This window comes from Trichosurus vulpecula, chromosome 6 (assembly GCF_011100635.1).
Source record: "Trichosurus vulpecula isolate mTriVul1 chromosome 6, mTriVul1.pri, whole genome shotgun sequence".
Lineage (NCBI taxonomy): Eukaryota > Metazoa > Chordata > Mammalia > Diprotodontia > Phalangeridae > Trichosurus > Trichosurus vulpecula.
In genome coordinates this window covers 233,226,964-233,252,622 of record NC_050578.1, presented here as the reverse complement: position 1 = coordinate 233,252,622, position 25,659 = coordinate 233,226,964, and the positions used below count along the sequence as shown (strand labels likewise).

General features: G+C 39.8%; 1 protein-coding gene across 1 annotated transcript in view; it reads right to left on the bottom strand.

Annotated features, from left to right (window-relative positions):
• SLC6A5 (solute carrier family 6 member 5) overlaps nucleotides 1-25,659 on the bottom strand; it is a 65,344-nt gene that overhangs the window by 4,504 nt on the left and 35,181 nt on the right. The window contains exons 11-14 of the mRNA XM_036765114.1: nucleotides 17,915-18,027; nucleotides 16,999-17,130; nucleotides 14,726-14,825; nucleotides 2,109-2,209 (exon numbers count right to left, since the gene is read on the bottom strand). Of these exons, the coding sequence (XP_036621009.1) occupies nucleotides 2,109-2,209; nucleotides 14,726-14,825; nucleotides 16,999-17,130; nucleotides 17,915-18,027 (446 nt within the window). The remainder of the gene's footprint in view (nucleotides 1-2,108; nucleotides 2,210-14,725; nucleotides 14,826-16,998; nucleotides 17,131-17,914; nucleotides 18,028-25,659) is intronic.

Here is a 25,659-nt window from a genome sequence, read left to right as displayed (position 1 = left end):
TAGGCCATTTCTTTAGTAAAGAACCAAGTAGATGTGTTACACAGGAAACACATAAAATCCTTAGAAAGGTTGAGATTAGAACCCAGTTCCCTTAGGAAAAATAAACAAACAAATACTTCTCTTCAAGAGAGAGCAATGTATCACCATTACCTAAAGCCAGAAATATAGCAGATTCTCCCAGGGAAGGAATGGAGAGCTAAAAGGAGTAGGGGGGGTGGGGGATTTCAGTGTTTTTAACACAGAAAAGTCCCAGATTCATGTCAATGCTAAATGGGGGGAGGGCAACCCAAAGTCTTCATCTGAGACCATTATTGAGTTCTATATGTTGTAAGCAACACATCTTGAATGAAACACGCAACTGTGCCACTCCCATAGTATGTGGAAAGTGGGTGGGGGTGGGGAAACAAAAGCAAAAGCTGAATCTCAATGGATGTGTACAGGCTAAAGAACCTCCTGATGCCATAGTTTGGGATATAAATGAAAGAGAGAGAGAGAGAGAGAGAGAGAGAGAGAGAGAGAGAGAGAGAGAGAGAGAGAGAGAGAGAATGAGAACCCATGAGCAATCTAGTGCTTTTATTTCAACTATCTATATCTAAAGAGGGCATGATTTTTTAAAAAAAATCAGCACCCTAAATTCAGTTGTACCTGAAAGAGACCCTGAAGGAGGAAGGCAGGGATATAATTGCCCCAGTGTCAGTCTGGCTGGGAAGCAAAACAATCCTCTTTACTGTACTATCTCTGTATGGGGATGGGAAGCATGCTTTAGTGATGATAGATTAATCAAATATGCCTTTGGCTCTGTGCTTCTCATCAGAGAGATAAAGATCTATAATTTACTTCCATCCCAGAGATTGATATGGCACATGTAAATGTATATACTACACTTCCTCAGAATCCAACAAGCATCTCTCTATCTCGAATGTCTCCACTATTCCCCCTAGGGCAAAAGAGTGAAAGCAGGCAGGCAGAATCCCATAAGCATTCCAATTTTTATTTGGGCCAATGCAAAAAAAAAAAAAAACTCACCATTGGCAGCAACTGAAGGGCATGTTCTCACTCCATCAATAAAAATTAACAAGCCAAAAAAAATAAAATTAAAAAGTTGGGAGTGGAGGATGAGATGGAGAGCCAGAAATATGTTTGACAATGGCAGGCAATAGAAGCATTGCCTTTCTACCAAGTAGGTAATTCCGATCTTCCTACAGTGGACTCAGTTCTGGTTTTAAAAGAATGCAAATATATCTTATATGGTTTAAAATCTCACACCTAAACTCTTCCAGCAAAGGGGACTTTTAGAATAATGGGCAGGGGGAGGAGAGAACTGCACATCAAAATAATACTAATCATTTTCCATGTAGACTGAAACAAATGCATCACATAGGGATTTTTCCCCCCTCTTTTTGTTCCAGTCTCTCAGAAAGAAGTTGAAATGGTGTGATTATATTCTCCATGACAGCAAAAGAAAAGAAAATGCAGATTTTCTACACAATTATCTTTCTTCCTGCCTGATTTCCTTCAAAGAGATACCAGTACTCAACCTTTGTGCTGAGTAGTTGTTCTTAGTTTGGCTTCTAGCGCCACCTTCTGGGAAATGGGAGTATGGGAGCACCCACAGCTTTCCAGAGAGTATTAAAATAAAGAGTTCATTTATGAAGACTCGGGGAACATTGGTTTAGAGCTGAAAGGGACTTCTGAGGATGAAGCTTCAGGCCAGGGAGCTTAAGTGACCTGCCTAAAGATGCACAAGTAGTTAGCATCAGAAGTAGGATTTTAATCCAGGCCCCTGGTTGCAGAGCCAATTCTCTTTCCACTGAACTTACTGTCCCAGAGATGAGGGGGAGAATCTGCAGTGCGAATCCAGGGGCCCATCTCCATCTGAAGGTCTTTAAAGAACACATCAAGAAACCTCTTGTACAATGCAAGGAGAATGACTCTCTGTAAGTATGCATAGAGTTACTGGGATAAGTATACAGTGTTCTCATCTTTTAGATTAATTACCCAAAACTATCATGGTCTGCACTTTAGAAGAGAAGAATAAATATATCATATTAATCCAGAGAAATCTAATTCATGAGTTGGAGCATCCATTGCCAATATATGATCCTTACTGTAAGAATGGTAGGTGTTACAAATGCCCAGCAGACTTTCCAGAAAATGTTTGGCTGGAATCCAATCATCATTTCTATATCTTCACAAAATCTTTGCAGACCTGAAAACAAACAAGCAAAGACAGTCAGGGCATCAGGCAGCGTAGGAAGATTGGGTCTCATGGCGGAAACAAATTCAAGCTCTTTAGCCCAAGACAGCACCTGACTAATACAAAGTCACACCACTTATGTAGGAGACCATCTGATGTGTGAATCTCCCTCTGTCCAGAAGATAATGGAGAACTGAAACTTTAAATAGCTATTAAACACATGCAGCAGTATGGTTCGAGGAGTTTATCCCCTACTGACACCTAAAAGCTCTTGGGCTACAAGTAGCACTTAGGCCATATCAAAGCTGTCTAATACCAGCTCAGACCTACATATATGCTCATCTTTGACATCTCATTAGATTCGTAGCATCAGAGACTTAGAGCTGCAAAGGACTTTGAAGATCATCTAATCTAGTGCCTTCATTTTGGAAATGAAACTGAGGTTCACCAAGTAGCAAGTAAATGAGCCAAGAATGAACCCCAGACCAAATACCATGTTTCTTTAGTTTTCAATTTCTTGCATCACCATGCCACTTATCTAGCAAAACTTATGAAAAGCTCATCCAATGGGTACGGCAGACAATGAAATAGCCTCACAGAAACAGTTAAAAATTTATCACACTAAATGTGGCTTCCTGCCCTCCCCATTAGTGGAACTGATAAAACTGGCTTTCATGGGTCTGTATCTAGGATACAATTTTCCTTATCCTATGTGGGGGGCTAGCTGTAGAGCCACAGAGCCATTGTAAAATCATTGTGTCCCGATTGGCCTCCCTCCTTGGCGCAGTGAGACTTACTGTCATCCTAGTCGTGGACACAATTCTAATCAATAGCTTAAAGGGGGAGGGAAAGGGGCAGGTTATAGTATTCAGTCATGGGACCTGCTTTCGAATCCCTTCTCTACCATTGGAGCTTGGACAAAATACTTAAATTCTTTGTGACTCAGTCCCCTCATCTATAAAATAAAGGGAGGATGATTACATGAACTTTTAGATTCTTTCCATTTCTAAATATCTGATCTTATGATCCTAAGGCTCCATATATCAATCATTCCGAAGACCTTTTCACTTTTAAAAGATGATGGTGGGGAGAATAAATGGACATATAAAGAAAAACAGTTGGAAAATGTTTCAAGTCATTGGGTTTCTGTTTTTCCCCTTAACCCAAACTTACTGTGCTAGGAGGCCCTAGAAGAGAATCAAAATTTACCTTAGACCTGGTTACTGCCCTCAGAAAGCTTACAGTCTACTAAGTCCCCTTTGCACCATCTCTGACAGGTAGTAAATAGTCTGACCTCTACTTGAACACTTACAGTTTCTTCTTTCATTTTTAGTGGAAAATTGATGTCCCATCAGGAGCAACGGGATGACAAAATTCAAGCTGGACAGGACCCGAGAGGTCTTCTAGTCAAACTTGTACCTATGAATCTGCTCAACTGACCCTTCAACAATGCTCATATAGTCTTCATCTGAAGACCTTCAGAGACAATGAAAGACCACAAATTTGCTATTTCTCAAAGTTGTCTACTCTGTTTTTAAGACAACTCTAAGTGTTAAGATTTTATTTTTACTATTGAGCCTAAATCTGTCTGTCTACAACTTTGCTTCTAAAGCCCTCTGGGGACAAGCAAAACTAAGCTGAGTTTTCTCATATGGCAGTCTTTCATATGCTTAGAGATCACCATCATGTGCCGCCTGCTAAACTTCTCTTCTCCAGATAATGCTCTGATCTGGGGAACAAATTTGAAAAATGACATTGACACACTAGAGTCCACCCAGGATGGCGACCAGGCTAGGGAAGGACCTCAAGAAAGAGCACCAAGAATGTTTAGGCTGGGAAAGAAAGCACTTAAATGGATATAACTGTCTTCAAGTACTGGAGTTATATAGAAGAGAGATCACATCATACTTGAGAATTTCCCATTTCTCTTGGGCTGACTATCCCTGTAGAATTTAGGCCATGGGTTCCTATCTATCTGGGCTATCACTGGAAATCCACACTCCACTACCGAAAATGTAGGTACAAACTGTTAGACTATCAATGGCTTTCATCCCTTCCTGTAACACAAATCCCAAGGTAGTACAAATTCTAAGACTGAATGGTTACTTTTCCCAAGTTCTCTAATCATTTTTACATCAGCACTTAGTTCTTTGTTTTTGATCATAGCCTAGTCCAGGATAATGTAGACCATAGATTTAGTGCTAGAAGGAACCTGAGAAATTAAGTCCAACCCCTTCGTTTTACAGATGAAGAACTAAAGACTCAGGAAGTCAAATGACTTGCCCAGGTTCACACAGATAGTATCTGAGGCAAGATTTGAACTCAAGCCTTTCTGACTCCAAGTCTAGCACTCTACTTCCTATGCCATTTTACCCTTTTGGCAGTTCATCTGACCCTGCCCTATCACTCCCCCAAGGTAAATAATTACTGCTCTGTTCCTTCCTGCCCAACTAGGTGACTTGGTGGATAGAGCCCTGATCCTGAAGTCAGGAAGACCTGAATTAAAATCCAGCTTCTGACGCTTCCTAACTGTGTGACCCTGGGCAAATCATTTAATCTCAGTTTCTTCAACTGTAAGTGGGAATGATGATAGCAATTAGCTCCCAGGGTTGTTGTGAGGATCAAATGAGACTATATTTGTAAAGTGCTTAGCACAGTTCCAGGCACATTCCCTTTTCCTTCCCACTGTCCTCTCCCACCTTCTGCCTATGCCCAGGTTTCCAGCCAGGCTTCTCCTTTCTGAGTTTCATGGATCCCCAGGGCTTTCTAAAACTGGGAAGAAGTTCCTTAGTTCCCCTTCAATTTTCCTCTTTTCTATTATCTTGGCCCATTTCAATGAGAGATGTTGAAATCCCCATCCCCGTCTAGGTCCTTCATGCTGCTCACTATGATAACGGGTATTTCAGTGAAGTACCCCAAAACTCCTATACCGCTGCCTGACTCCTTCCTCAATACAACCCTCTCCCCATTGAATCTCATGGATAAACTGCTAGACTTGGAGTCAGGAAGACCTGAATTCAAATCCTGCCTCAGACACTAACTAGCTGTGAGACCCTAGACAAGTCACTTGAGCTCTCAGCCACAGTTACCTCATCCATAAAATAAGGATAACAATAACACCTACTTCATGGGGTGGTTGTGAGGAGGAAATGGGATAATATATGTAAAGAGTTTTGCAAACCTTAAGGCAGTAAATAAACATTAAATATCATTATTCCTGAGCAATCTACTCTCTGGGACGTGGAAATGAATCACAACAGGTTAATTAGATAAACTAGTCACTGCTCAGGTATTACTCTCCTAATTGCAAGTATTTCTTAGTCCTTTAAAGTGGGCAAAACCCCTTACATACGTTATCTCATTTCAACCCTGGGATAACCCTGGGAGGTCTGTACTGCAGGTGTTATTAAACCCCATGTTACAGATAAGGACATTATAATTCGGAGAGGTTAAGTTGACTGCTAGCCAATGGTGCCCCTACTAGTAAGGATCACAGGCAAGATTTGCACCCAGGTCTCTCTAGACCAGAAGCACAGTGCTCTTTCCACCACACACACTGCCTTTTGGTACAGTTGAAATGATTAGCTTTGGCTGACAAGCCAATGGGAGAGATCATCTTTGATTAGCGGGAGGTTTCTTAGTGTCCTTGTTCTCACATCATCTAGAAGATTGCTTACTTCCCCAAGAGTACTCATTCCTGGAAGCATGCGGTCCTTCCTTCATCTGTTAATTATCTCTAGCATCCTGGCAACTCTAACAAGAAAGATGATCTCCAACTAGTCAAGCATTCATTCACTCGTATTTCATGGGTAGGATGCTTATTGTTACGGCACTACAGGAGCCGACCTGCTGTGACTATGATCATTCCTGAAGCAGGGGAAGGCTTAATACAAAGTCTGCTAAAACAGCAGGCCCCTGGAGTTATAACTAAGCATAGCCTGAGAGGTCTAATCATCTCTTGTTATCTATCTCTAGGTTCTAGAATATTCCTTATAGGACCAAGGGGGCAAGAAGATAGCTTGGGAGGAGGGGGGTGTTCAGTTTCCTTCTTGTTCTTGCTCTGATACCAAATAATCAAATCATTAGTATCTTAAAAGTTGTGTTAAGTATCTGTATCCCCATTGCCTAGTACATTGCCTGGCACAGAGTAGCTGCTTAATAAATGCTTGTTCATTAATTGAATTACTCTGCAGGGAAAGGGCAGAGTTTTACACGCATAGGAAGGAACAGTAAGAGTTAAGCTTGGAATAGATAAGTTATGGTAAGTTGTAGAGAGTCTTGAGTACCAGGAAAGATAGTTTGAACTTTATTCAGGGGGTAATAAAGAGTCACTGAAAGTTTTTAAGCATAGGAATGGCATTAATAGATGGGTGCATTAAAAAAAAGATTATTCTGCCAGCTGTATGAAGGATAGATTGATGGAGAGAGAGAATGGAGTTGGGAAGAACTGAAAAGAAAATATTATATGCCAGCAATGGGAGCTTTTACTAGGATGGTTACAGTAATAACAGAAAAAGGGACAGAGATGAAATCCTTCAGAGATGAAAACCACAGTCTCTGGTCATTGATTGGATATAAAGGGTAAGAGAGAGACGAGTCAAAGACAACCCCAAAGTTCCAAGCATGGGGAACTGAGTGAGTGGAGGTGCCAATAACAAAAATAGTAAAGTCAGAAAGATGAACTGACTTGGGGAGAAAGATAATAGGCTTGATTTTAGACATGCTGAGTTTGAGGTGCTGGTAGGACATACGAACAGAGGTATCCTACAGATCATCGGAGTTTGTCTGAGCTCAGATAGTCAAGACTAGAGAAAGAGATTTGAAAATTACTGGTAATAGGAGTAGTCTAGGAGTGAATGAGATTTCTGGAGGACAGAACGTAAAGAAAAGGCAAGGACTAGAGGTAGAACTTCGGGGAGAGCTCACATTTGAGGGCTAGGAAGAAAAGGAGGAGCCAAGGACACAGAAAGGGAGCAGTTGCAGAACTAGGAGGAGTGTGGTGTCTCTGAAACTGAGAGAGGAGGGTTTCATCAGGACCAAAAGTTATGAAGAAATCATGGAAGGAAAAAAAATCTTTTGATTTGGCGATTGTGGGGTGATTGGTGCCCTTTGAGGGAGCAGTGTCAATGGAGTGATGGGGAAGGAAAAGAGGATATGAGAGTTTGAGGAGGGAATGGGTAGTAAGGAAATGGAGGCATTCATTAAAGGTAATTATTTCAAGAAGTTTAGCAGTGAAGGGGAGAGATGGGATGTTAGTTATATGGGAAAGAAGTATCAAGGGAAGACTTTTTTTAGGATTAGGGAAGCCTGAGTATGTTTGCAGGCACAGGGCAAGGAGCCAATGGAAAGATGAAAAACAAGATAAGCACAAGCATTGTTCCTAGCAATAGCATCAGAATTAGCCAATTATGGCATTTGTACACTTATGAATTTTCCTTTTTCTTTGGCAGAGATATTGGGGTGATTTGCCATTTCCTTCTCCAGCTCATTTTATAGATGAGGAACTGAATCAAACAGTGTTAAGTGACTTGCTCAGGGTCACACAGCCAGTAACCATTTGAGGCCAGATTTGAACTCAGGAAGATGAGTCTTCCTGATTCCAGGTCTAGCACTCTACCTACTGCACCACCTAGCTTTCCCCTAGGTATTAGTAACAAAACTCTTTCTAGAAAAGAAATAAATTAGTTACATGATATTTCCATGGAACAGGATGAGAAAGAAAAAAGCCAGACTCTTCCCACTAACAAATTTGAAAGGCGGGAGCTGAGAACTCACCAAGAGGTGAGGGGGAGGAAGCAAGAACCAAAAGTAGACACCAGTGAATCATGAGCCTATGTCAAAATAGCAGAAAACTGCTTCCATCATTAAATCAGCCCTTAGCAATCACAGAATATAAGTGAAAATCAAGGAATATCTTTTAATTTGCCTTACACTGCCTTATTTTATGACTAGCATTAAATGTCCATGGAGTTCTTTAAGAAAAACATGAAAGTCATTCTATTTTAAAGTTGTCTAGGCATTTCCTTGTGGACACACTAAAATTTACATGCTTTAGGTCTGTTTGCATGCTTTGCTGCCCCGAAGTGGAATAACCTGCCTCAAGAGAAAGTAGGTAGCCCTCCTTAAAGGTCTTCTAGCAGAGGTTGGGTGAGCACTTAAGGAGGTTTCTTTCATGTATCACTTGGATGAGATGACTGTTAAGGCCCCTTCCAACTCAGAAAATCTGTGATTCTCAGGGTATCCTCAATCAGTAGTTAATCAATAAACATTTATTAAACACCAGCTGTGTACCAGGTACGGTGCTCAGTGCTGGGGATACAAAAAGAGGCCAAAGACAGTTATAGCCCTCAGGAAACTTACACTCTAACAAAGGAGATGGCATGCAAACAAATATACGCAAAGCAAGCTATGTGCAGGATAACTGGGAAATAATTAATAGAGGGAAGGCACTAGAACTGAGAGAGACTAGGAAAAGCTTCTTGTAGAAGGTGGTATTTTAGTTGGGATTTAAAGGAAGCCAGGGAGGTCCATAGTCAGAGTGGAGGAAAGAGTTATAGACATAAGGGACAACCTGAGAAAATGTCCAGAGATGAGAAATGGAGAAATGAAGGCCAGCATCGCTGATTGAATAGTGTGTGTTGGGGGGTAATGTGAAAGAAGAATGCAAAAGCAAGAGGGGGCTAGGTTATGCAGGGCTTTGAATGCCAAACAAAGCATTTGTACTTGATCTTGGAGGCAATGGGGGTGGGGGCTATATGATCAGACCTGTGTTTTAGGAAAATCACTTTAGTAGCTGAATGGAAAATGGACAGACTTGAAGCAGGCAGGTCTAACAAAAAGGCTATTACAATAATCAAGGCATGAGGTGATGAGGGCCCACACCAGAGTGGTGGTAGTATCAGAGAAGAAAAGGTCTGTTTCATCTTTAGACAAGGCCAGATACATTTTGAATCATACAATGTTGGAAATAGAAAGGACCTTAGAGATCTTCTAGTCAAATGAATGTTCTTTGTGGACCAGCAACCAATGCTAGGCACTAGAAGAGGAAAGGGAAGAAAGATACAAAAGAAATACATCACAGTCTATGCCTTCAATGAAGAAAATGACATAGAAACTAGTCCTTAATTGGAAAAAAAACATTAATTAGCTTCCTAGAAATTCCTATTAGAAGTTAATTTCAATGCACATAATACATGTTTTCTCTGTTTGACATTTAGAGTCTTTCACAACCTGGTAGTAACCTACTTTTCTAGCCTTATTATACGTTATTCCTTTTTACGCACTCTGCAATCCAACCCAATTGGCCTTCTCAGTGTTCCTCCCATATGGCAATCCATTTTCTATCTGTGCCTTTGCCCTGGCTGACCTCCATGCCTGGAATGCATTCCCTCCTTACGCATTCCTCTTAGAATCCCTGTATTCCTTCCAAATTCAGCACAAACACCATCTTCTACATGAAGCTTGTCCCAATTCTTTTCTCCTCCACCCTATGTCCCAGCAACTCCAGGTTTCTAAAATAACTATGTATTTCTTTTGTATGTATTTTATATAGCCATGTATGTACATATCATCTTCCTCTTTAGACTATAAGCTCCTAGAAGGAAGACACAATTTTACTTCTGTCTCTGCATTCCTAACATGGTGCCAGACACACAGTAGATGCTTAATAAATGCTTGTTCATTAATTGACCATATAAGAACATTTTTTCCCAAAGCCAAAAATGTCATTAACATATGGAGGGTGTTGACTATGGGCAAAATTAGGAAGCAGATGAATCTCGTCTTCAATTTATTTTCTCATCCTCTATCACCCTTGGCCTCCCCATCCCCAACTCTGTGTGTCCCCCTCCTAAAAGTCCCTGTGAAAGTATTGACTGAGAACAAATAATAACGGACCTCCATATAGAGCTTTAAAGTTTAAAAGGCATGCTATGTATCTCAATGGCAGACATGATGTCTTTTCTAAGCACATCCAGCACCAAAAGGCATTAGATAAATGTTTGGTGTGTCTTATCAGATTTTAATTCTGCTCTCTCCCCCACACTACCTGACACAGCACTAGGCTAATAAAAAGTATTCATTAAAAGCTTTTTTTATTGGCTTAACAATTAAGGGAAGACCCTTTTTGCCTTCTGTCTATTGTCCCCCATCAAGCAAAGCAAGGAAGATTTATATCCTGCACATCAGCTTTAAATTGAAATTTGAGAGTTGTGAAAGAGCCAAAATACAAATAAAGGGGTCGAGTGGGAAGCCAGTAACATCAGAGAGGGAAAAAAAGTAAGTCCAGATTAGAGGGCTTTTTTTTAATTAAAAATCTTGATGAGCTCAGCAAGCAGAACATGTAACAAGAGCTGAAGACAGATTTATTCCATCATAAAAGCCACTGCCTGGTGTGGTGCCAACATCCTTATTATGAAAAGTACAAGGATGTGGAAGTCGATGTTCCAGGGGGTGTAAAACAAGCAATTGTTGGAGGTGGAAAATAAATCACATCAATTTAAAGCATTGTGATCTGAGGAACTACGCAGACGAAATTAAGAATTTCAGCTCTGGTGTGGAACCAATCTATTCTTCCTCTACAAAACTCCATGTCACTTATCTGATCTCCTATTCTTCTAGCCATAAGGTCTGTGTTGGCTTCCAATAAAATTCAAAGAAATTTTAAAAGTGATTTCACTTATTTAGAAGATGCTTAAAGGCACAGTGCCTAGATTAAACTCAGAGACCCAAGATTCCAATCTTATACTGAGGTGCTAGAAGCCCCATACCCTTTGGGAATATTGAACCAAGACTGATATTGAAACCAAGAACAGAATTGAATACCCAGCATATTTTTTTAATTACAGACATCATGATGTGATGGCTAGAGTGAACAAGACCTGAGTCCAAATTCTTCCTCTGACCCATAACATCAGGGTAACCTTCCACCAATCATTTAACTTCTGTCTCATAATGCTCATGAGGATGTCTGTATAGTGGAAACAGCCCTGATTCAGGAGTGAGGTGGACTGGTTTCAAATCATGCCTCTGATATATACTCCTTTTATGACCTTAGGCAAGTTACTTATCTTCCTTGAGCTTTGGTTTCCTCATCTATAAAATTTAAGCATTGAACTAACAGGCCTCTGAGGTCTCTTCCAGCTCTATTTCGATGATCCTAATTCATAGTTTGACACCTGGATTTGTGTTAATGGTGGAAGTTCCTATTCCCAGAATCCCCAACATGACTGAAATCACAGATGCTACTCATGTCCCTGAATATGTTAAAAATCAGTAACAATGAAATCCTCTCTTTTAAAAAGGAAATACAAATCTCCAATTGGTAAAGCTGGAAGAGATCTCAAAGACCATGTAGTTCATCCCCTTCATTTGGAAACCTAAGCCCAGAGAGGTTTAGTGAACAAGATCATTGTAATTAGTAAGAGGCAAGGTGAGGAACAGAACCAAGTGACCTCGTTTCCCATCCAGAGCTCTTTCACTTCAACTTCTTCCTCTTGTTTCATTGATTCACTCAATTTAAAAGAAAATTATGCAACAAGCAAATTGTCCTCATCAATGCAATGTTTTTCTAATATATTTCATTTTTGTCCTTCCTTCTACTGAGTCGGCATTTTTATTTGGCCTCATCCTATTTAAATGAAACGCCAAGCTGCAATAATTCCCTGTATGATAAATATTAAAATATAAACTGTAAACTCAAATTACAGTGGGATATAGAAAGAGAATTGGATCTATAATTTAAAGATCTGGGTTCAAATCCCACCCCTGTGTGACCTTGGACAAGTGACTTAACCTCTCTGGGACTTGGTTTTCTCACCTGTAAAATGAGTGGGTTTGGCTAGATGTACTCTGAGGTCACCTTCTAGCTCTCAGTCTATGATCCTGTGGTTCTATGGGCTTTATCTGGAAACATTCTATTCCTATAAGTGGGTTAAAAATCCATTTAAGGTTCAATATGAAATTTTCATCTAAAATGTTCCTGCTGGAAGTAGCCCAGTGGAGTCATGGTCTTCATAGAGAGAGGACGTGCCCACAACCATTAAATCACTGATCCACAAAAGTGTCCAAGTATTGCAGATCATTCAGGGTACAAGGACTAAAACTTTCAAGATATATATGTATGCATATATACATATGTATGTATGTATGTATGTATGTGTGTATACATATGTGTGTATGTGTATACACACACATACAAACACACATATATGTCCTTTGGGATGTAGGGAATCTACTTCCAATTTTATATTCAAAAAGCTATTTCATATTCTCATACTTTAAAACTGAAATGGGAAAAGCTTTTTGTTTAATGATGCTTTTAAGCTGTTAAATAAGCCTGTTTTAGCAAAGAGAACTATGTAAATGTGTCCTTTGTGAATATTGTCGATGAGAATATAGATATCGACAGAAGTAAATTAGAGTATTACCTTTCTCTGGGATGGAATATCAAGTAAAGAATTTTACTTGTCCCTCCAGTTACCTTGGGAAATGGTGTGTTGGATGAAAACACTTCTGAAATTCCCTTTCAGCCTGGGAAGCCTATGTAAATTCGCATGCCACAAAACCAGGAGTTCTGCTATCTGGGCCTAAAGGTATAGTTATCTCAGTCCTGTACTTACTTTTGTCATTCTCTGCTCAAAGCAGAAAATACTTTCCCAGGATTGTAAACATTTGTTCAATTTCAAAATCATTACAGGACGACTCAGCCTTGCCCCTTTCATTCTGGGGTGGAAGAGATTTGATCGGCAGGTGACTGGAGGCAAATCCATCCACATTTGGCCAGTCCTAGATGAGACCCTGCTTCACAGCTCATCCAGCCACCAACTTGGGCCACCTAAACAACCTCCCTGCTGCCCACATATGCACCTTCCTTCCCCACTTTCCACCTCTTCCTCAAAGCGTTGCTACAATTGCTTCTAAAGATGGTAGGTATGCTGATTGACCTATGGTTCAACTCACCATCCCTGTAACTGCTCAGACCAAATTCCCCTCCCCTGACCATCAGTCCTTAATATATGCCATCTCCTCTTATTAGAATATAATCTCCTTGAGGGCAGAGACTCTCTGAATTTTGCATTTGTATCCCTTAGGTACATAGTTGGTGACTACCAAATGCTTTTTCATTCGTTTATACATGCAAAATCAGTACAAGATGCAGTGCTATCTTAACAGCCTAAATTGTTCAACTGTTGCGTCACCAATTTCGCTAGCATCTCTGTAGTCACTTTTCTCAAAGGATGCAATTTGTCTAAGTGGTCTATGTAATACTCTTTAGCCAGAAAGCAGATTTCCTTTCCAAAACTCCCAGGAGTCTAAGCCTGGGGCAGTGTCTCCATCATGACTTGGAAAGCAATTAACGTCTCCTACTCCTCATGGAGTCTGTTCTTTTTTTTTCCATTTTCATGTTTTCCATTTCAAAGCATTTCTTAGGCAAAAACATAAAAGCTCCGGAGTAGCAAGCAAGGTATTTGAAGGGTGGCTTCATGCCACTTCTAGTATACAGCTGCCAGATCTAGTAGAGATGCTAAGTTGCTATTTATATCATCTCAAAGAGTGCCAGCCAAGCAGCCCTTCATGTGGAACAGCCAGATTAAATGCTGCCTACAATGGTGTGCCCATTGTGACTTTCAAATACCCACTCCTAAGGATAATGCTAAACCTGCCAAGGGAGCACACCTGCTTTCTATCCTTCCTGTGATCATAAACTATAGATTACTTCTCATCTTCTCTGAGATACTGCTCTCATCATCAGAGGATCATAAATCTAGTGCTAGAAGGGCCTTTCATTCCAGGGTGGGCTAGTAAATGTTTAACAATCAGCTCTCCAAAAAAAAGACGTATGTGTGATGCATTTTTAAGTTTGATCTGCATTACCATTTTCTCCGTCACTTTCTTAAGTCTCAATAATTAACAAAACAATAAATCGAGACATGATTTGTAGAATTTTCCAGTTTCTGAGATGTAAATGTTCACATTGAAATCTTAACAAGCATATCTCAAGAGCTAGTTCAACCTGGCTCCAACATATCCCTGACCTATTCTACTCAATCATCTTACAGTTATCTGTAATAACTGTAATCTGAAATCCCAGGAGGAGTAAGTGAATTGTCCAAAGTTACCGAGGGAGTCGGCATCAAAGGTAGGATTCAAAATCAGGTCCTCTGACTCCAATCTTAGCATTCTCTTTTCACTGGCCCATACTGCCTCTGATAAGATCATTTCTCCAAAGGTGTCACTCATCTTTCAGCACTCACAAAATCCAAGAGAAGTCTAATTCACAGGTCTGTTTCACCTATCCGTAAAATGAGGCAGGATTAGATAGCTCTGAGGATCTTCCAGCTCTAGGATCCTAGGAAGAGTCCCTCCTCTCTTCTCCAAAGCACACACCCATTTGCTTAAATTTTTTTGTCCTTCTCTAGTGCCCCAAAGTAGCACCTATATCTTGGCATTCTTTTCTCAGATATAGGACATATAACAACACTCCTGCAGCCAAGAAGCCATTCCACGCAATCCTTGGTTACTCCTTACCGTATATGTAGGAAATCCCAACAAGCTCAAAGATTGCGATGATGACCAGTGCATATGAAGCTGCATATGTGTCCACGAGCTGAAACATGTAAATTCCACCCTAATTGAAATGAAGAAAATTCAACAGTTATGCATACTCTGAATCCTCTTTTTCCAGGCACCACATTGATGTTTATTTTGTGGAGATAGCCAGGCTTCAGGTTGGAAGGCATGCTGCATAATGTCACTCAGTCATGGAATCATACAACCTCAGAGATCTGTGGTACATTAGAACCCCATGTATTTCGATCGGTACCTGAAGAAGAATTCCTTTATGGAATTGCTGACAGCTGGATATCCAGCCTCTGAAACCACAGCTCCCTGCAGCAGCCCCTTCTTCTTTGGCTCCAATTCTTTGTTCCTACATCAAGTCTAAATTAGTTTCTTTTCAGCTGAGGAAACTAAGGTCCACCAAGGTTAAATGACCTTCCCAAAAGGCTCAATGGGTCATAGGCAGCAGAGTTAGGATTCAAACCCTGATTTGCTAACTCCAAATCTTGAGCTCTTCCTACTAGCATCTATCTAGTAACTTAACACTGTAGAACTCACAGAGAATACCAATAGCTACTCCAGGTTAGGGATAATTTGTGACCGCTGGGGATGCCTCAGTTCAATTAATAAGCAGGGGCTCTGGTCATATTATTAAATCTGTCTCAGAAAACATTATAGGCTAATCAACAGAACAAGCACAAAGCAGGACCCACTCCCTTAAACTGAAAGGATTAAGATCCAACATAAGAAAAGCCATATTAGAGTTACATTGGTATTGACTTCTCTTTATAAGTATACTTTACTCTAAACAATACACTTTAAGCAAAGACAGTAGGAAAATGTTGATATACTCATCAGTTGCATTAACTGGTATATTATATTAGCAATTCCATTCATGTATGGGTTGGACTAGATGGCCACTGAGGTCCCTTCCAACTCAAATTTTGGGATGCTATGAAATAGAATGCCTGGAAATAGGGAGGTGGTATTCCCTCTGATTCTCTGTCTTGATCAAATCATATCTGAAATATTGGGCTCAATTCTGGATGCCATATTTTTGGAGGGACATTGATTGACTAAAGAATATCCATAGGAGCATGACCAATATTTTGAAGGGTGTCAAAAATACTCTATATGAGAATCAGTTGGAAGAAACTGAGGATATTTAGCCTAAAGAATAGCCTTCTTTAAGTATTTGAGAAGCTATCATATGGAAGAAAAGGCCAGAATTGTCCTCCACAGCTCCCAGAGGACAGTGGGTGAAAGTTGCAAAGAAGCAAATTGTTCTAATTCTTCTGGGTTCAGCAAAGGAAAAATCTCCAAATAATTAGAACTACATCCCAAAATGGAATGAGTTGATGCAGAAGATAATAGGTTCCACCTTACCGAAATCTGAAGCAAAGGCTAAAGAATGGTTTTGGGGGTATACCATAGAGAGGATTCTTGTACAGGTATTGATTGGACTAGAGGGTTTCTTAGGTCCTTTCTACCTCTGATATGCTGCAATTCTCCAATCATCATTTAAATCTATAATATCTGCATTTTTGATAGCTGTTCAATTGTCTAATGGCTCCTAACTCTTGAACATTCATTCTCTCTTTCTAACCCCCCTACCTAATGAATTTATATTACTTAAATTCTAATTTGTATCAGAAGTTTGTCTCAGGGACCCAGCTAGACTGTAATTTCCACAAGGACAGGTGCCAGGTCTCCTTTATCATTGAGTCCTCAGAAACTAACATAATGTTTTACACATAATAAATGTTTACTAATTGTTGAATTCTCTTCCCAAAGCTTTATGTCAAATAATTTTAACTTGTAAAAAAAACATTTAAATGCATTTGAGGAATTTAGTCCTTTAAAGGAATCTCTTGGTAGACCTTACTTTAAAGCAAATAATCAACCAGCAATTTCTCCACTTCGCAAGTTTAGACTTCTTTGTTTTGGGTTTTCTTAGGCACATCCATTATGTGGCTGCCTACCTAGCTCAAGGATACATCTATCCATTGCTGCCGGCCAAAATGGAGGGAGAATTAAGTCTGCTTTATAAATCCCTAATTAATTTGTGTAAACTTCATTTCTGTGGCAGTAACATTTGTCTAGCAAAATGCCAAGTAAGTACTAAGTCCATAACAATTGCATGAATAAATGAATAATGAAGGAGGGAATGAATGAATGAAGTAGAGAGAGTAATGTCCTACCCTGCCTTCCTTTTCCCAAAAGAGTCTCAGCAAATAACTTACCTGAGTGATCATAGGAAAGCCCATGATGAAGAAACAAACACAGCATCCAAGAGTAAAGACAGGTTTGTGCGTGCGCAAATATTTTGGAAACTCATCTGAAATGGAGGTCACTATGGTCTCAATGGTGGCAAACTGTGAAGATAATAGTAAAAGAAAATGTTAGTTATGCAGCCTAAACAAACATAACAAAAGCAGCCATTTTTCATTCTATAAAGGAAAGGGGAAGCTATTTCTTTTAATAACCCAAAAGAACCTATTGGGATCTCATTACCAATTATAGGCAAGGAGAGCAATAATGTTTTATTTCTTAGAACTCTCTCTCCCACTGGCAGCTCTCCCCATCCCCACAGACACACAAGCTCCATTCCTTCATCCATCAGAACATCGGACACTTTCCTCTGTTTATTAGGTAGCTATAGATTCTTTTCTTATCATTTACATCTTGCTTTATACTTAAGGGGGGAAAACCACTTTATACCCAACTAGCTCAACTGATAAACGTAGCCACATTATTTGTAAACAGTCATTTTTCCTAAAAATTTGATTATTTTCTCCCTCCTGAATTAATTTCTTCCTCTCTCCCACCCTCTGATAATTTTTAGTGAGAAATTTTAGTGACAGCTGAAAACATACAGAACAGATATATTGGTATGCTGTTTGGAAATACAGACTCCCCTCCAAATTTCAGAAATACACACACACACACACACACACACACACACACACACACACACACACATCTCTGCACCTTCCTTGGGAAAATCATCAAGTCCCTAACTGCCCTCATCCTTTTCCGACTGTTTTCAGTGCCACCAAAGCAGAAAGGACAATTGTGGCACATCATTACCCCAAATAGGCCCTGTTAGAGGCTGTACTTTGGGAAAAGCCAAAGAGGCAAGGAAAGAAGTCTGCTCACCATGGTGTCCAACCCGAGAGTCAGGAGCATCAGGAAGAAGATTATGGCCCAGAAGGGAGAGAGAGGAAGTCTGGTTAAGGCTTCAGGATAAACCACAAAGGCAATACCTGGCCCTGAAGAAGACAAAACAGAAATGATTACAGACTATCCCATAGCCTGCAGGCCATCAAAGGATAAAGCAGGAGACACATTCAAACATCAGGTACAGCTCAAGTGGTAGGTAAAATCTTCACAAAACCTTCTCTGACTATTGTAGCCTCCCACAGACATAGTATGGTACCGATTTGTATCCCTACAGCTTAGTACAGTGGCTAGCACATGGTAGGTGCTTAATAAATGTGTATTGTGGACTGTATTATAGTATACCATTAACTTGCCCTGTGTGTGACCTTAGGCAAAACATTCATCTTCTCGGAGCCTGTTTCTTCTTCTCTAAAATGGAAAAGATTGGACTAGATAACTTGTAAAGTCCCTTTCCGGTCTAAATCACTGATCCTAATAAGTTTACTTAGTCGCTTACCGTATGACCGGTAAGGGCCTTCCAAGTCTAAATCTCTGATCCTATCCTATGATCCTATTCACTTTAAAACCTGAGTGTCCTCAGGGAAGCCACTTAACTAACCAATCTGGGCTTCAATGTCCTCATCTGCAAAATTAATTCAGGCAGAACAGTGATTCCACCATTGCCAACAGATAAGCTGCATCATACCATGGGTAAGTCATAGACAACAGCCAAAAATCTATGGGACTTAGTTTCATTTTCTTCAAAATGTGGACAACCCCAGCCTCATGCACAGGCTTGAGCTATTGGGAAAATGATTCCTGTTAAGGACATCGCTGATGTAAATTTCCTTGTTAAATGCTAAAAAAATACATTAGAACAGGCAGAGAAAAGTTAATGTCTTGTGCTGGGAGACCTACACTGAAGTCAGGTTGTGAAATAGGAATCACAGCATCTGGAGTTTATAATTCAAACATAACAGCACTTTTTAAAAATGAAATTTTTCAGGCTGTTGGCTCTTAATGTTGTCTAGGGCCTTGGGGTATTTAAAAAATAAAGACTTGAATAGTTAAGACATTGCAGCTTTATCTCTGTATTGAGCAGACTATAACCCCAACTTTTAAATACTCCCAGTGTGAAACATAAAGGAAACGTCTGAATTAAAGTATGGCTCAGAATGTAGAAAAGCAAGCCAGTCGTGATTGGAAGGCCGCTCAATATCCTCAAACTAGACAAGCCTGTAGAATCCAGGCTGTATGCCTTCTAACAGTCTCTTTCCAAGCAACAGAAGTGTGCTCTTTGATCACAACTTGGTTTTGTAGGTATGTGAAGGTTCAAGGGAGGAGTAAGACTGGGCAGAAAATCTGTTTTAAAAAATTGGAGCTCTGTTCATTTTCAGCTACCACTTAGTTAAAAATAGGAACTGGACCTGGGATTTTGTTCTAGCACAGTCTTAGCAGAGATGAAACCCAATGCAGCCCTACAGCAGCACTCCCAAATGAAGCCAGAACCAGATTAAAATGTAATTAGAAAAGTTTTTAAATAAATTAAAATACAATAGACAAGAGACAGCATATTAATTTGTGGTTTTCTAAGTGAATATGCTACCCAGGGATTCTGATGTACAATGCTAGTGGCCCATGTTTCTATTTGAGTTTGACTCCACTGCCCTGGAGCACAAAGAGCTTAAGTGACTTGTCCAGGGTCACACAGCAGTAATTACTCACCTAATAAATGCCAGTAATGGTGCTAAGCAAAGGAGAAACAAAGAAATGTCACAAATAGCCCCTGCTCTCAAGGAGCTTACAGTCTAATAAGGAAAATAGCATACAAACAACTATATACAAACATGATACATACAGGACAAACTGGAAGTAGTCTCAGAGGAAAGGCGTCAAGATTAAGGATTAGGAAAGACTTTTGCTGAGACCTGAAGGAAGCCAAGGAAACTAAAAGGAGGGAGAGAAAATCAGTCAGGGGAGACAGCCGGTGAAAATTCCTGGAGTCTGGAGATATAGCATTCTATGTTAAGAATATCAGGGAGGATGAGGATGAGAGTCAGGCAGAAAAATACTGGAAAAGTAGAAAAGGGCCAGATTATAAAGGGCTTTAAAAGCCAAATAGATGATTTTTATATTTGATCCTGTGGTAATTGGGAGCCATGGGAGTTTACTGAATGCGGGGAGTGAGGATGATGGCAGTGTTGGAGAAGAATATGGAAGATGTCATGAAGGTAGAAATAAGACCTGGTGAGTGATGGGATGTAGGGCTAAGAGAGAATATGAGGCTGAAGATAACACCCAGGTTTCAAACCTGGATAGAGGATGGACAGCCAATATTTGTCAGAAGTAGGACATAAACCTAGGTCTTCCTGGATCTGAAGTTGACTATAGTTTATACCAAGCTGTCTCTCTTTAAAGAAAAAGATCCATTATGATAAATTCCATTTGTCCAAAATTGCTAGAGAATAGAATGTGCTGATTATAATTAGTCTGGTTAGGGGAGAATGTCCAGTCAACTCCTTCAGAATGGAGCGTGTTTTTTTCATTTGTCTTTTCATTCCCAATACCTAGCACAGTGCTTTGTGCATAATATGGGCACATAATAAATATTGAAGTGGAAGTAGTTGAAGCAAATCTGGAGATTGACAAAAGTTCTGAGAACTGAAATATAATTTTAAAAAATACACAATAAAACCACGTGGATTCTTAAATGGATCCTTGATCTCAGGAGGTACTCCCTCCCCCAATCATCTGAATGTACCCTCATCTTCCTGAATGGTTGTCTTCCCTCCAATTCAATAATCATTTAAGTACCTATTATGGGCCAGGCTCTGCGCTAGGAACTGAAGATACAAATATAAAAATGGGAGTCCCTTCTCTCACAGGGATCCACCCAATACACTTAGAAATTTGATCTGGTTCTCTAAATATTTCAAAGAAGCCAGTGCAGCACTCAAGTTGTCCATCATTTACCGCTAAGATTTGTGACAACCAATCCAACCACTTTCCTGGTCATACATGTCCTGGATGTCTTCTTTGAGACTCCCTGGGCACAAGTATGTTACAGCTGACTACAAATCTGACCATGTCGCTTGGGAATGTCAATGCTCCATGATTCTCAGACAAAGATAGCATCACTGAGAGAATACAAAACATAACTGATAATGGTGGAAGCTGTTACAACTGCCCAGGGTCACAGTTCTGAACATTAAAGGATTGAAGTCATAGAAGGCTATAATGGATGCATATTGACCCTATGACATCTCCTAGTGGTTGCAATGAACCTAGTCTTTTGAAATAACCCCTGGTACCTGTTTGCTTGTCTCTTACAAAAGCAAAGGCCATAATTAAGATACAAGGAAGGGGGGGAATCTATCTACATCAGTTTTCCAGGTTAAGATTCCAGAAAAATGGACATTTCTAGAGGCTCTTAATTGCTATTTTAAGCAATGCCTCTTCCCCAGACATCTGGACATCATTTAGGATTTGAAACTAAATAGAATTTTACCAAGTCACTTACAGGGAATTCCCAAATTAATTTAGTTTATTATCTCTAAGATGATGCCATATTCATTGATTGAAAAAATATTGATTGATCTAGGTACTGCACAAACATCATTAATGAAGCTGTGTTTATTTAAGAGGATAAGGACTAGACTCATGATTTCATTACAGGTCAGTTTTCACTTTTTAAAGAGGATTAAAAAGCTTTGACAAAGGATGGACTGGTGAAACTCAATAACCCAGAGAAAAACTGACAAAGTGTGCCTTCCTTCCTTCTTGGCAGAGACAGGGAACTAAAGTGGGAAGTACTGGATAAACTGGGGATATGAGGCAGCTAGGTAGCTCAGTGGGTGGAGTGTTGGACTAGAATGTCAGGGAAATGGACATTTCAATTTTGCCCAAGTTGTTGCTTCCTATGTAACCCTGTGTGCCTCATTTTCTCCCTCTATGCCTATTTCATCATCTCTAAAATGACAAGGTTAAATTTGATAGCCTTCAAGCTTTTTCCCAGCTCTAAATCTATAATCTTGTGACATTGTAAGTACACAGCTAAACTAGACTCTAGAAATCTGAGGCATCCACCACAATCTGGCTCCAACCAACATGTGGCAGCTAGGTAATATAACGGAGACTGTTGGACTTGGAGTCAGAAAACCTGAGTTCAAATTTGTTCAAACTGAGATCAAAGGACACAGATATAGGATCTTGGGCAAGTCAGGTAACCTCTATGCCTCAGTTTCTTCAGGTGTAAAATGGGGAAAATTAAAGCAATTACCTCATAGGGTTCTAATGAAGATCAAATGAAATAAAATAGGCAAAGTGTTTTACAAACCATTAAGCATTATGTACAGGTGATAAATACTAACTATTCCTAGCAATATGCAATCAGACACAAATGATGGGTTTGATTCCTTTTGTTGAACTATTTTTTCCTCTTTCTGTTTTATTCTTTGGGACTTGCTGAGAGGGAGAAAGACATTCAGCAATGCAGGTCATATAAAAACAAAAGATATCAACAGAAATAAGATAAAAAAGATAAAAAAGTTTGGGAGAGGAAGGTCTGTGGCATTGCATCCTGAAGAATCTAGGATCTCTCAAATGGCTTACCATTTTAGGGAGGGGGTAGGGAGAAAATTTTGGAATTCAAAATTTTTAAAAATAAATATTAAAATTGTCTTTACATGCAGTTGTAAGGATTTTTATCGTAAGGTTATTTTTTAAAAGAATCTTGGATCCCAACTCTACTACTTATTACCTGGGTGATCTTGGCTAAGTCACTTAAATCCTTTGGTCCTCAGTTTGCTCATGTGGAAGATGCAGAAGGGGGTTGAAAGAAATGATCTCTCTATGGTAACTTTATGACTCAAAACCCTATGATCCCCCTTCATCAACTATTGATACACTACCCTATAGATTTCCCTATTTGTGAATAAGACTCCTGGAGATACAAAATTATTTGAGATTTATAAGATGACCTAGAGATTTCTTTAAAACATATGGCTAGGGCAGGACTTATGCCAGGAGTGGGGAACCTATGGCCTCAAGGCCACAAGTGGCCCTCTAAGTCCTCAAGTGCGGCCCTTTAACTGAATCCAAACTTCACAGAACTTGTTTGGATTCAGTCAAAGGGCCACACTTGAGGACCTAGAGGGCCACATGTGGCCTTGAGGCCGCAGGTTCCCCACCCCTGACTTAGGCTAACATGAGCCTCTCAGTTTGAGGAATTTCCTCTTCCCCATAGCTCCATCAGCAACTCACAAGCTTACAAAAGGAACTTTAAAAGTTTAGTAGTCCCACTTCAGCTAAAAAACAGGTCTACTGATAGGTTCGCCTATCTACCCTATTGGGATGGCAAAGTTCACAGGATGGTGAACTCAGTCCTGCCCAGTAAATAAAGCCTCCTTTGGGGACAGTGTGGGTACCTAGAAAGACAAATCCTCCCATAAGTTCCCAAGGAGGAAGGCTCCCTAGGGCCCTGTCTGGAATAGCGTTCTGCTATAACAGAAGATGAGCTTCCCTCAGGGTTGAACTCACAATTGGAGAGGGATAATTAAACCCCAGGGATCAGCTGGCTCCTTAACTCTTTGGAGCTAAAAGGGGTACTATTAGTGCACTCTAGAGCAGGATTTAATAATCCCTAGGGAGCCTATAGAAGTTAATGCAACCCCAGAGGAATTACATTCCCAGGGTTTGGCACTCTCGATATCTGAAAAATGTCTCAACCCCTTTGATAATGGTGTATTTTCTTATTCAGTTTACCTTTACATCCCTCCTAAAAAGCTTTCCACATAAATAGCACTTAAAAACATTTTGTGATGGATGAGTGTGAATAAATGGACAGTGGTCCTTTTTCTAGATAATCTTCATTCTGAATTCTTATAATATGGAATTTGTATCTTTGTATTGTTTATGAAGGGCTCTTTCCTGACAAAGGGAGGAAGCCGGGATAAAAAGGTATTATAGTAACCTAAGTTTCTCTCAAATACTTAGTTCTTTGAGATTTAGCATAAACAGTTTTTATATTAGATTCTCCACATGCAGGCTGATTCACCCACCTATGCCAAGCAGTAATAGTTCCGAATAGCCCGAGGCATAGTCCATCCATCTCTACATGTCTCAGTCAAAAATCCCTTACTGAACTTCCCAAAGATTTGTTCTTGACTTTTACAGATAAGTGGATTTTTTACTTCCTCCTTTAGAGGATTACACTGTTAAAACAGTTTGAGTAGTTACTCAAATGATTCCTTTCTTTGAAATCTCTTGAAAATCTGCCCAGGGTCTTACCAAAATTGGGTAGCCTTTGGCAGAAACTGACTTATGCAGAAGCTCTTCCCTACTTCATTTTCCTCAGTTCCTTTTCCACTTGGTCATACAGTATATTAAGTACTGAGGTCCAAATGTGGTGGTCCTCCTGTCATCAATTATGAAAACAGCTGCTGCAAAACATCAGCAGATCTGTTCCTTTTCACATTTATCTGCTCTCTGATCTCCAGTTTCATCTAGAAATATTCTCAAGATGATCTAACTTAGTTAACTCTCATGCCAAGAGACACAGTATACACTATTGCTTTTTGCTTTTTCTGTAACTGCAGAAAATGCCTAATTACTCCAATTTTAGTGGGCTGAAATCAAAATATTGCAAAGGACCAGGAGCCATTTTGCATCTTAGAAGAATCAAAACTTCAGGTGACCCAATGGAAAAGCAGATATAGGTACACCACAGTATATTACTAAATGTGATGAGCATTCTAAATGGAAAAGATATAATTACATGTATGACAAGAAAAGGGTGCAAATCATTCATGTAGCCAAATTGAGATTCAATATATGGACAGCCTGGGTAGTGCATTGATACCCACAAAATATTATCAAACCCAGAGATAAGTCCCCCAGTGCATTTGAAGAACATATGAAAGGACAAGGATGAGAATAACAAAACATTAGAAGTCAATGGTAAATTACAATCTGCAAGAATAAAAGGAGTATGCACTCCAATATGATCAAAGATCTGTGGTAAAATAATCAGAATCCTGGATTTTCAAGTTGGAAGATTTGTGCTGCAATTCCAGCTCTGCTGCTTACTGCCTGAGTGATGGGCAAATCATTTAACCTCTCTAAGGCTCACTTCCTCATTTGTAAAAGGAAGTAGTTATACTAGATGGCCTCTCAGGGTCCCTTCCAGATCTAAATCTATGATACCACCAAAGTACTCAGAGAAAAGATAATAATAAATCATGGTACTTATCACTTGCTTTAATTTTTTAACCTTACTCCTTTAACCCTAAGATGACTCCCTGGAAACAGAGATTCAGAAAAGCTATTAACTGAACAACTAAGAACATAAATAAGAGAGATATGAAATTAAGAAAAGTTCTTATAAAATGACAATAGGTTTAAACAGTGAAAACTCTAACCTAAAGCCACCATGGGAAGGATTTGTCCATTCAGAGTTTTGTTGACAGAAATGTGAAGGCCCAAATGTCACCCAATCAATCATAAAATATCTCCTTTACCCTTTACTCTGAGTTGGAGAAGTGGGAAGGATAGCCCAAAGAATGGTGGCCAAGACTAACACAGATTCCAGAATCTCAGAAATGGAAGGGGCCATCTAGTCAATATTTGACCATGAATCACCCGGACAATATCCCAAACAAGAGGTCACTGAAGACCTCCAACGAAGGAGAATCTACTACTTCCTTAAGTCGGCCATTCCATTTTGAGATAGCTCCAATTGTGGA